The sequence below is a fragment of the Coregonus clupeaformis genome, chromosome 15 (assembly GCF_020615455.1).
Source record: "Coregonus clupeaformis isolate EN_2021a chromosome 15, ASM2061545v1, whole genome shotgun sequence".
NCBI classification, from domain to species: Eukaryota; Metazoa; Chordata; class Actinopteri; order Salmoniformes; family Salmonidae; genus Coregonus; species Coregonus clupeaformis.
Window position 1 is genome coordinate 56,629,867 of NC_059206.1, and position 13,514 is coordinate 56,643,380.

At 44.1% G+C, this 13,514-nt stretch overlaps 1 protein-coding gene across 1 annotated transcript; it reads right to left on the reverse strand.

The window, feature by feature from the left end:
• Positions 1-11,663: 11,663 nt before the first annotated feature.
• LOC123492664 lies at positions 11,664-13,199 on the reverse strand. Its single transcript, XM_045225411.1, has 2 exons — positions 13,166-13,199; positions 11,664-12,773 (listed from the first exon to the last, which is right to left on the reverse strand). The coding sequence occupies exon 2, from the start codon at positions 12,610-12,612 to the stop codon at positions 11,737-11,739; it is 876 nt and encodes a 291-aa protein (XP_045081346.1). The 5' UTR covers positions 12,613-12,773; positions 13,166-13,199; the 3' UTR covers positions 11,664-11,736.
• Between the last annotated feature and the right edge of the window lie 315 nt (positions 13,200-13,514).

Sequence of the window (13,514 nt, forward strand, 5' to 3'; positions counted from 1 at the left end):
AGTAGTTACATAGATATATGTTTTACCTGTACATACTGGTACAGTGGCTCCTTAACTCTGTCCTCATTCCTTTGGAATGGTACACGGTACAGCTGTTTCATACTCATCTGGTTTCTATGCAGCACCCTGTCGATGGTTGAGATGCTAACCGTATGGATGTTTTCAAAGACATCGTTGTCTTCTATAATGGTCCTTTGTATTTCCCTGAGTCTCATGGCATTGTTTGCTCGGACCATGGTGCAAATAGCCTCCTCCTGTTGAGGTGTGAAAAGGCGTCCTCTGCCACCGGTTTGAGGTAATCTTGCAGTCCTATGTGTGGAAAAATGCAGTGATGCATCGCACACTTTCACATAGACAAACTATGCGAACACACATTTTACTGTAAAACATACAGGTGGGTGCATGTAAGGTGCAGTATGTATCTGTATAGAGTATATTTCTGTATGCTGTGAAATACAAGTGGACTACTGTAATATGAAGCATTGTAGGAAGTATACAGTATACTGCTTATATACAGTAACAGTGCACTGTACATTGGTGGACATACCTGTTCTCTCTTCGAAACGTTTGTACTATTGAGGACACGGTTGATCTCCCAATATTCGGCTGCACCCTTCGACCCGCCTCAGCCATTGTAAGGCCATGATTGACAACATGGTCTACAATAGTGGCCCTTATGTCATCAGATATGCGCCTATGTCCTCTTCTGCCTCTTCCTCTGTTTTGCCTTCCACCACGCATCCTTGCTCCTCTTCTTCCTCCTCTTGGCTGTTGACCCTGTTCGTTTCCTGGTCCATCCATTATTGGAAAATTGCAACTCTGTGTTGTGGTCTGTCTATATATGCTTGCCAATTGATTCTTCATGAGATGCACCTTTGAGCAATTTAGACAACTGGTTGATTGTTGGTTGAACTAACACTTTACATTCCTTCATGAGTGAGGGTTAATTTCACCTGCACGATTCAGCAATTTACGTTTTTGTACAAAAGGTCTAATAGAAATGTGTAAAACTATGCTTGACAGTTTATGACAAATAGTTCAACAATTTTGCATGTAATGGCTTATGCAAGGAACTAATGCCTAGATGTTTTGAGGGGTAAGACTATTCAACAGAGAACCATCTACTATATTTTGATCAACATGACATGAGCAATTGAAAATGTGGAAAAAAGCTGACACTTGTACATTATCAATTGCAATATGTACAAAAGCAATTGCAATTTGTTCAAAGGAATAAGAAATTGCTTTAATGATGTGCACAAGTGACTAGATGATTTGGAATTTGTACAAGTAGTATCAAGAATTGCACTTTTGATCTAAGAAATGCACCAAAGCGACTGAGAAAAACTGTAATACAGGTAATGAGTGGAGAACAGGAGGGCTTCTTAAAGAAAAACTAACAGGTCTGTGAGAGCCGGAATTCTTACTGGTTGGTAGGTGATCAAATACTTATGTCATGCAATAAAATGCAAATTAATTACTTAAAAATCATACAATGTGATTTTCTGGATTTTTGTTTTAGATTCCGTCTCTCACAGTTGAAGTGAACCTATGATAAAAATTACAGACCTCTACATGCTTTGTAAGTAGGAAAACCTGCAAAATCGGCAGTGTATCAAATACTTGTTCTCCCCACTCTATATTGTATTGTAATTTGCACTGTACTATGTATTAGACCTAGATAATGTGTGAATGTACTGATATGTAGGCTATGCGTGACGTTTTAAGTGTATGTATTTCAGTCCTTGACTAATAATGTTCTGTACTATGTATTATGTCATGTTTCTTGTGGACCCCAGGAAGAGTATCTGATGCTTTTGCAGCGGCTAATGGGGATCCTAATAAATACCAAATACCAAATCACATACAGTGGGGAAAAAAAGTATTTAGTCAGCCACCAATTGTGCAAGTTCTCCCACTTAAAAAGATGAGAGAGGCCTGTAATTTTCATCATAGGTACACGTCAACTATGACAGACAAATTGAGGAAAAAAAATCCAGAAAATCACATTGTAGGATTTTTTATGAATATATTTGCAAATTATGGTGGAAAATAAGTATTTGGTCACCTACAAACAAGCAAGATTTCTGGCTCTCACAGACCTGTAACTTCTTCTTTAAGAGGCTCCTCTGTCCTCCACTTGTTACCTTTATTAATGGCACCTGTTTGAACTTGTTATCAGTATAAAAGACACCTGTCCACAACCTCAAACAGTCACACTCCAAACTCCACTATGGCCAAGACCAAAGAGCTGTCAAAGGACACCAGAAACAAAATTGTAGACCTGCACCAGGCTGGGAAGACTGAATCTGCAATAGGTAAGCAGCTTGGTTTGAAGAAATCAACTGTGGGAGCAATTATTAGGAAATGGAAGACATACAAGACCACTGATAATCTCCCTCGATCTGGGGCTCCACGCAAGATCTCACCCCGTAGAGTCAAAATGATCACAAGAACGGTGAGCAAAAATCCCAGAACCACAAGGGGAGACCTAGTGAATGACCTGCAGAGAGCTGGGACCAAAGTAACAAAGCCTACCATCAGTAACACACTACGCCGCCAGGGACTCAAATCCTGCAGTGCCACACTTGTCCCCCTGCTTAAGCCAGTACATGTCCAGGCCCGTCTGAAGTTTGCTAGAGTGCATTTGGATGATCCAGAAGAGGATTGGGAGAATGTCATATGGTCAGATGAAATCAAAATATAACTTTTTGGTAAAAACTCAACTCGTCGTGTTTGGAGGACAAAGAATGCTGAGTTGCATCCAAAGAACACCTCATGCTTTGGGGCTGTTTTTCTGCAAAGGGACCAGGACGACTGATCCGTGTAAAGGAAAGAATGAATGGGGCCATGTATCGTGAGATTTTGAGTGAAAACCTCCTTCCATCAGCAAGGGCATTGAAGATGAAACGTGGCTGGGTCTTTCAGCATGACAATGATCCCAAACACACCGCCCGGGCAACGAAGGAGTGGCTTCGTAAGAAGCATTTCAAGGTCCTGGAGTGGCCAAGCCAGTCTCCAGATCTCAAACCCCATAGAAAATCTTTGGAGGGAGTTGGAAGTCTGTGTTGCCCAGCGACAGCCCCAAAACATCACTGCTCTAGAGGAGATCTGCATGGAGGAATGGGCCAAAATATCAGCAACAGTGTGTGAAAACCTTGTGAAGACTTACAGAAAACGTTTGACCTGTGTCATTGCCAACAAAGGGTATATAACAAAGTATTGAGAAACTTTTGTTATTGACCAAATACTTATTTTCCACCATAATTTGCAAATAAATTCATAAAAAATCCTACAATGTGATTTTCTGGATTTTTTTTCTCTCATTTTGTCTGTCATAGTTGACATGTACCTATGATGAAAATTACAGACCTCTCTCATCTTTTTAAGTGGGAGAACTTGCACAATTGGTGGCTGACTAAATACTTTTTCCCCCACTGTATGCTGAAAATGTTACAAAAAACTAAAATAAGTTGCTAAGAGAATCCCCAGAGACTCTGAGGGCAGACATCCTAAAAGCGAACAAGGAAATAAATGGAGACCTTCTGTTCTACACGGATGATCCTAATGCTTGGCACACAGCTCTCCACAAGACCAACAATTAACTTACAATGTGAGAAAACAAAACAATAGGATTGATTCCACCCCCAAATTAAACATTAATATTTATAATAACAACACTGTGATGGTTCAAGGTTAGGAGGCCAGTCTCAATCAATTTGTCCACTACTTTGATCAAATAAAACCTCTTGTTGCTGAACTTAAAACCTCTCCACTGTCACTACCTACAACAGCCTCCACTCCCGCCGTGCCCCAGTATGTGCAGCAGACACAGCCCTGAGCATGCCTCTCTCACACGTGACACCTGCAGTAACACAGCATCTTATAGAGGAGGAGATCAGCCTGGTGTGTCAGCATAGGGATGAGATCCAGGAGCTGCAGTGTGCAATGAAAAATGTTGAGGAGGACAACCAGACTCTCAGGATGGAGGTGCACAGACTTAGAGCGGAACTGTCCAGCACAGTCAACACCAGCCACATGCAGGACCTGTAGAAGGAGCTACATAAACCAAGGCAGGAATTTCTCAGCCACCACTATCCACTCCACAAAGTGTCCCACAAAAACCCATGACCAAGCCAACAGCTGAATCAGAACCCACCAACCAACCAACCAACCAACCAACCAACGCACCAACCAGTCATGCCTCCCATTACTCCTGCCATCCTCCACAGATCTGACGAGAAATCAGACATTATATTAATGATGGACTCCAATGGAAAGTTTATATTAGAGAATAAACTTTTCCCAAATAAAAAGGTTGCTAAGTTATGGTGCCCCACAACAGAGAGAGCTCTTGACTGTGGCCCAGCTTGGCTCCCCCAACCATCATCATTCACACGGGGACCAATGACCTACGTGTCCAACAGGAGAGGGTGGCCACACCACTAAGGGGAGAGATAGAGGGCCTCTACCATCTTCCCCCTTGCGAAGATTGTAATATCTACCCTGCTCCAGAGGAGAGATTTCCACCCTGCCACCATCCAGAGGGTAAATACCAGCCTCTCTCGAGAGAGAGTGGAGAACAGCCAGCAACACTGCTCCCCACACCACCCTCCACCGCTTCTCTCCCAGGAACTGCATGCGGATAAACTGAGCTATACCCAAGCAGTACGCGGTAAAAGAGGCCCCATGCAGAGTTTGGAGCGTCACCGGCCACACTGCCCTTCCAAACCACCCTCTTCAATTCCCCCTAAAACCTCCCTCCCATGCTACCAGACCAGGCCCGCCTCAGCACAGCTCTACCAGACCAGGCTCGCCTCAGCACAGCTCAACCAGACCTGGCCCGCCTCAACACAGCTCTACCAGACCCTGCCCATCACAGCACAGCACAACCAGACCCGGCCCGCCTCAGCACAGCTCTACCAGACCAGGCTCGCCTCAGCACAGCTCTACCAGACCCATCACAGCACAGCACAACCAGACCCGGCCCGCCTCAGCACAGCTCTACCAGACCCGGCCCATCACAGCACAGCTCTACCAGATCCGGCCCATCACAGCACAGCTCAAACAGACACGGTCCATCACAGCACAGCTCAACCAGACCCGGCCCGCCTCAGCACAGCTCTACCAGACCAGGCTCGCCTCAGCACAGCTCTACCAGACCCTGCCCTCACAGCACAGCACAACCAGACCCGGCCCGTCTCAGCACAGCTCTACCAGACCCGGCCCATCACAGCACATCTCTACCAGACCCGGCCCATCATAGCACAGCTCAACCAGACCCGGTCCATCACAGCACAGCTCAACCAGACCCGGCCCGCCTCAGCACTGCTCTACCAGACCCGGCACATTACAGCACAGCTCTACCAGACCAGGTCCACCTCAACTCAGCCCAGCTCTACACAGCACCGACCACTACCCTAAGGTCTGGAAAAACACTGTCGAGGGTAGTGCACCACATGATGCAGTCCACACATCATCAGCCTACATACAGTTGAAGTCGGAAGTTTACATACACTTAGGTTGGAGTCATTAAAACTTGTTTTTCAACCACTCCACAAATTTCTTGTTAACAAACTATAGTTTTGGCAAGTCGGTTAGGACATCTACTTTGTGCATGACACAAATAATTTTTGCAAAAATTGTTTACAGACAGATTATTTCACTTATAATTCAATGTATCACAATTCCAGTGGGTCAGAAGTTTACATACACTAAGTTGACTGTGCCTTTAAACAGCTTGGAAAATTCCAGAAAATGATGTCATGGCTTAGAAGCTTCGGCTAATTGACATCATTTAAGTCAATTGGAGGTGTACCTGTGGATGTATTTCAAGGCCTACCTTCAAACTCAGTGCCTCTTTGCTTGACATCATGGGAAAATCAAAAGAAATCAGCCAAGACCTCAGGAAAAAAATGGTAGACCTCCACAAGTCTGGTTCATCCTTGGGATCAATTTCCAAACGCCTGAAGATACCACGTTCATCTGTACAAACAATAGTACGCATGTATAAACACCATGGGATCACGCAACCGTCATACCACTCAGGAAGGACACGCGTTCTGTCTCCTAGAGATGAACGTACTTTGATGCGAAAAGTGAAAATCAATCCCAGAACAACAGCAAAGGACCTTGTGAAGATGCTGGAGGAAACAGGTACAAAAGTATCTATATCCACAGTAAAACGAGTCCTATATCAGCATAAACTGAAAGGCCGCTCAGCAAAGAAGAAGCCACTGCTCCAAAACCGCCATAAAAAATGCAGACTACGGTTTGCAACTGCACATGGGGACAAAGATCGTACTTTTTGAGAAATGTCCTCTGGTCTGATGAAACAAAAATAGAGCTGTTTGGCCATAATGACCACCGTTATGTTCGGAGGAAAAAGGGGGACGCTTGCAAGCCGAAGAACACCATCCCAACCGTGAAGCATGGGGGTGGCAGCATCATGCTGTGGGGGTGCTTTGCTGCAGGAGGGACTGGTGCACTTCACAAAATAGATGGCATCATGAGGAAGGAAAATGATGTGGATATGTTGAAGCAACATCTCAAGACATCAGTCAGGAAGTTAAAGCTTGGTCGCAAATGGGTCTTCCAAATGGACAATGACCCCAAGCATACTTCCAAAGTTGTGGCAAAAATGGCTTAAGGACAACAAAGTCAAGGTATTGGAGTGGCCATCACAAAGCCCTGACCTCAATCCTAAAGAAAATGTGTGGGCAGAACTGAAAAATCGTGTCCGAGCAAGGAGGCCTACAAACCTGACTCAGTTACACCAGCTCTGTCAGGAGGAATGGGCCAAAATTCACCCAACTTATTGTGGGAGGCTACCTGAAACGTTTAACCCAAGTTAAACAATTGAAAGGCAATGCTACCAAATACTAATTGAGTGTATGTAAACTTCTGACCCACTGGGAATGTGATGAAAGAATTAAAAGCTTAAATAAATCACTCTACTATTATTCTGACATTTCACATTCTTAAAATAATGTGGTGATCCTAACTGACCTAAAACAGGGAATTTTTACTAGGATTAAATGTCAGGAATTGTGAAAAACTGAGTTGAAATGTATTTGGCTAAGGTGTATGTAAACTTCCGACTTCAACTGTATGTTGAGAGTTTGGAGCTTCGCCAGCCACGCTGCCCTCCAAACCACCCTCCTCAATTCCCCCCACAACCTCCCTCCCAGGCTAGTTTTGGTTACCCTCCCTACTCCCATCCCTAGGACAGGCCCCATGGCAGCCCCAACCCTGCAACAGGAGCCACACCAATACCTCCTGTGCACACCCAGAATGGAGCATTGGCAGCCACTCTGGTCCCCTGCAGCAGCTCCATTCCTTGGCGGGAGCTTCATCCGGATGGACTGAGCTCTGCCAAACCCCTGCATCCATCGACTTGAGGGAGGTCTGTCAAATGCTCAGTTTGCTCTGCTCTCACGCTGTTGGCCAGGGACCTTGGGAAAGTCTCAGCTCACTCAACAAATAGCTGCAGATGACCCTATGCCTGATAGCTCTTATGGGAATGAGCTTTAATACCCCCTCTGACTTTAAATATTGTACAGGGGCTAATGCACCTAAATATGCGAAGTATGATTTTAAAAAATTGACACAATTGACATTTGGGTACAGGACTCATGTCCTGAGATTCTTGTTCTCTCGGAAACATGGTTAAATGGTTCTGTCTCTGATAAAGACATTAAAGTAAATAATTATAATGTATTTAGATGTGACAGGTTACAGAAAGGGGGGGGAGTGGCCATATATGTAAAATCTAATTTCATGGCTTCCCAATCTTGAAATATTTCTGCTCCCAATAAATTTTAGCTCCTGGTTGTAGTGTCCATAAACTAGAATACACATTTATTTGATTCTGGGATTTAATGTCTCCCCTGATGGCGGATGCTATTGGTGCTATATCTGAGTGTTTAACACCTTTTCTGTCCTCAGAGTTGGTCATCAAATTTTAAGGGGAGTTGAATCTGGACTGGTTATCCACCGCCTCAGATCAATTTAAGAGTATATGCATTGATTTTAATCTGACTCAATTGATCTCAAAACGCATACGGCTAAAATGTGAAAAACCCTGTTAACCCATTTTTACATGGCATGTTCTAGTCTGATTTAGCCACTGTCTCCTATATTCCTGACCCTGAGTTGGCTCTCGAAAATGTATCCTCCATATTTATTCCTCTGGCAGATAAACACGCCCCTTCTAAATAATTCAGTGTCAAAGATAGATCGAACCATTGGTTTTCTTCAGAATTATCTGAACTCATTCAGATGAGAAATCAGGCCTGGGCCAAATCATGAAAAACGGACTCTGTAGTGGACTGGGAATCTTTCAGACAATTGAGAAACAGATGTACTATCTTGATTAATAAAACAAAATCAAGATACTTTTTAAGCTCTCTCTCTGACTCTGCTGGTATTTGTATTTGTATTTATTATGGATCCCCATTAGCTACTGCAGCAGCTACTCTTCCTGGGGTCCAGCAAAATTAAGGCAGTTGCAGTGCCTTCGGAAAGTATTCAGACCCCTTGACTTTTTCCACATTTTGTTAGGTTACAGCCTTATTCTAAAATGTATTAAATCGTTTTTTGACCTCATCGATCTACACACAATACCCCATATTGACAAAGCAAAAACTGGTTTTTAGAAATATAATTTATTGCTAATTTATTACAAATTTAAAACGGAAATATTACATTTACATAAGTATTCAGACCCTTTACTCAATACTTTGTTGAAGCACCTTTGGTAGCGATTACAGCCTCGAGCCTTCTTGGGTATGACACTACAAGCTCGGCACACCTGTATTTGGGGAGTTTCTCCCATTCTTCTCTGCAGATCCTCTCAAGCTCTGTCAGGTTGGATGGGGAGTGTTGCTGCACAGCTATTTTCAGGTCTCTCCAGAGATGTTAGATCGGTTCAAGTCCGGGCTCTGGTTGGGCCACTCAAGGACATTCAGAGACTTGTCCCGAAGCCACTCCTGCGTTGTCTTGGCTGTATGCTTAGGGTCGTTGTCCTGTTGGAAGGAGAACCTTCACCCCATTCTGAGGTCCTGAACGCTCTGGAGCAGGTTTTCATCAAGGATCTCTCTGTACATTGCTCCGTTCATCTTTGCCTCGATCCTGACTAGTCTCACAGTCCCTTCCGCTGAAAAACATCCCCACAGCATGATGCTGCCACCACCATGCTTCACCAGGTTTCCTCCAGACGTGACGCTTGGCATTCAGGCTAAAGAGTTCGGTTTCATCAGACCAGAGAATCTTGTTTCTCATGTTCGGAGAGTCTTTAGGTGCATTTTGGCAAACTCCAAGCAGGCTGCCATGTGCCTTTTACTGAGGAGTGGCTTCAGTCTGGACACTCTACCATAAAGGCCAGATTGGTGGAGTGCTGCAGAGATGGTTGTCCTTCTGGAAGGTTCTCCCATCTCCACAGAGGAACTCTGGAGCTCTGTCAGAGTGACAATCGGGTTCTTGGCCACTTCCCTGACCAAGGCCCTTCTCCCCCGATTGCTCAGTTTGGCCGTGTGTCCAGCTCTAGGAAGGGCCTTGGTGGTTCCAAACTTCTTCCATTTAAGAATGATGGAGGCCACTGTGTTCTTGGGGACCTTCAATGCTGCAGACATTTTTTGATACCCCTTCCCCAGATCTGTGCCCCGACACAATCCTGTCTCGGATCTCTATTAACAATTCCTTCAACCTCATGGCTTGGTTTTAGCTCTGACATGCACTGTCAACTGTGGGATCTTATATATACAGGTGTGTACCTTTCCAAATCATGTCCAATCAATTGAATTTACCACAGGTGGATTCCAATCAAGTTGTAGAAACATCAAGGATGATCAATGGAAACAGGATGCACCTGAGCTTAATTTCGAGTCTCATAGCAAAGGGTCTGAATACTTATGTAAATAAGCTATCTGTTTTATATTTTTAATAATTTTGCTAAAAATTCTAAAAACCAGTTTTTGCTTTGTCATTATGGGGTATTGTGTGTAGATTGATGATTTTGTAAAATATTTAATACATTTTAGAATAAGGCCGTTCGTAACAAAATGTGGAAAGAGTCAAGGGATCTGAATACTTTCCTAATGCACTGTATATAGTGCTATTTCTATTGTTGTTTTTTATTATCATTTTCATTGTTTTATTTCACTTAGTCCTGTATGTTGGTGCTCGGAGCCTAAGATTTTCTCTGTACCCTGCAATCACACCTGCAACCCCTGTACATGTGACTATTAAACACTCTGAATCTCTGAATCTGAAGAGACACTTGGCTACAGCTGTAGAGCATTGGTTTTTCATGGTGTAGAGGTTGACATACTTAGAAAAAGTAATCCTGCACAACAAGCACGTCTGTTGCCTTGCCTGGTGATCGGCAGTTCCGGAATGTCGTCACATAGGATGCACTGCTAACACCATCCCGTATGTCATGCGACATTAAAGGCCAGTAGCAGAGTTGGTGAGGACGTTGCAAGACCTTGTCAGCTGACAGATGGCCTGCCGAAGGGTTAACATGAAGGAGTTGGAGTACATCTTCAAGCAAGGACTGAGGCACAATGACCTTATGCACAAGTTTACGTGCTGTATCCCGGGTGGCGCCATAACTCTACACAAATTCATTTCATTTCATTTCCGCCGGAAGTTGTTTGCACAACGTCTGCCGGTGTAAACACAGCGATGTCGACTCTAGCTTGGGAACACGGTTCAACCACGGCGCCTGACAAGTTTTTGTCACAACACTTACACCCATCCTTCCGTGGCAATGCCGCAACCCGTCAAGGAGCGGAGGGGGAGGAACTTGCAAGGGACTATTTGGAAACTCTGGGCAACAGCATTGAAACCAAAGGCTTAGTGGTGTGCGAAAAGGAACCGTGGCTTGCAGCATCTCCCGATGGAGTGATAAACAACGACATTCTGTTGGAGATCAAATCACCTGTGATGGGAAACAAGTCACTTGCAGAATTTTTGGCAACAAAGAACTGCGAAATCACAACTGTGGCAAACGGAGATAGGGTAGATTACCATATTGCCTGCAATGGTCCAAAAGGCTACTACATGCAGGTACAAATTGGGATGCACTGCACAGGGCTTCAGCACTCCAAGTTGGTGATCTGGAACAAAACTGAGCACCTAGAAATCGAAGTACCCTACGACCAAGGCTTTGTCCAGGGGCATATCATAAGGCTGCGCACATTCTACTTTGCCCACATACTCCCGAAAATTGTTGATGATTTTGTTGAGGGAAGGTTACAGTTCTGCAGTAAATATCTCAGCATTTTAAAACCAAAATAAACTGCCTTATTTAGGTCATGCCCACAGGAGCCAACAGATGTCCATTGTTTACATGATCTCTTTATGCTGTGCAATATATCAGTGTGCCTACTGTTTGAGTGAAAATAAAGTTTGATGTAATTTCAATCCTTAGAGTGCTACAATTTATTTTAACACAGTTCATAATTCATAGTAAGCTCATACTGTACATAAATAACACTGGAATAATTAATTGTTTTGAGGAAACTAAACAAATGGCTTCAACAAGAAAGATTGCGTGTTTAATCTTAACAGGTATTAAAAAGTAAAATACAAAAGCAGCCCACACAATTACATCACTATGAAAATATTCATATATAATATTAAAAATACAATGCACGCAGTATTTGTTGTGTTTATCTGTATTTAATGAACAACATGGCTGGGTGTTGGTAGACAGGGACACAGGGCAAGATTCTAAACCTCACTGATCAGTGGACTCTTCAGGTTAACTAGGCCAGCACAGATGGTTAAGATGTTGTCCAGTTTCGGTGCCATGCTGATGGGAACAGTCTGGGATAAAATCTTAAACACCTTCAGTCTCTGGATTGCTCTTTCCACATGTATGCGGACATTGGCTACTCGCCTGGTGCGTGTCGTCTCCTCATTGGTCAACTGATTGCGCCTGTAGGTGAAAGCAGGGATGTTCAAACTGACCCTTCTCTCATCAAGCAAGTCTCGAATGGTGAACCCACGGTCCGCCATGACCTCATCACCAGCCCTCAGATAGTCTAGGAACCCACTGTTCATGGTGATAAACTTATCGCTGCTTCTGCCAGCATAGGCATCAGATATAAACATGATTAGCCCATTAGGGGCCACAGCGACGAGATATTTCACAGTGTTGCGTGATTTATACTGGCTGAAAGTGTCACTCCTTGAGTCGTGGTTTGTGGCTCTCTGCATGGCACTTTCGGCACAGTCAATGATGCAGGTGGTTCGAGTGTAGTTCCTCTGAAACGACAAGGGCATGGTGGCACGAATGGTCTCTCTTGGAAGCCAGGGGATCAGGACTTTGAACTGTTCACCCATCACGTCAATCCAGTGACTAATCACAATGCTTGCCATGGATGTAGACACATTGAAGCGGTGAGCAATATCTCCTAATATTAGGTTTAGTTTTAGTTTCATCAACGTCATAAGTATTTGGTCAACAACAGGAAGGGTAATTGATGGCTTACTGAAAGGCAACAACACCGTCACCAGGGTGAATAATTGAACCATAAGCACTCCTGTATACAGCCGAGACCTAGCATCATCAATGACCGTGGTGCTGGTCACAGTAGGACCCATTTCTGCCTCGCACTGTGTGGCCTTGTCTACTTTAACAGACTGTGTTGTTGAACAGTAAATGTGATCAATATGTGACGGATCCTCCCATTGGGTCTGGGCATCTCGAAATGTTGGTGTAGTAGGCTCGGCCTCACAGACAGGCTGACAGGTTTCTGGAGCATCTAAAAAGAGGAAGAGAAAACATGGATGGAGCAAAATTAATGCAGGCATAGAGTCCTCTCACTACAAACATCACAATGGAAAAATGTGTACTACAACATTGCACTCACACGCACACACACAATCATCATCACAACAGCCTGCCACCTTGCATTGTATTTATGATGTAGACTAAGGCACACGCAGGCAGGCACACACACACACACACACACACACACACACACACACACACACACACACACACAATTAATGATGTAGCTATCGTGGGCATTGTTTGTCCCATCTCCAAAACAATCAACTGCCTTAGCAAAATACCGGTAGCAATGTTAATGTATGACAACTTCTTCATAATTAACAGTATTGTCAGCTTCATAGCTAAAGTTGCTGAACTTACCCTCAGATTCAAGTCTGCGTTTCTTTATCTGGGGGGAGGCAGTGGTCCGCTGGGTGAGTTGACGCCTCTTTGGCTGGGGAGGGCGATTGTATCCCAACCACAACTCTGGGAAAGGATTATCCTTGGTAGGTTTTTGGTCAACAAAGTGATAGGAACAAACAAAAACGTTGAGGGGTGGTTTCTTTAGATTCAATGCCTTCAGCCAGGTCCTTGATTCCGAGTCGGTATCAGGCTTGCGAAAAAATGTAAACAATGGAGCGCATGGACATTGCCTCTTCGTAGCTGGTTTGTGGTCGTAGCACTCTCTATCTAACCACTCGTTCAGGTGCTTTCTCAAGTTTTTGCAACC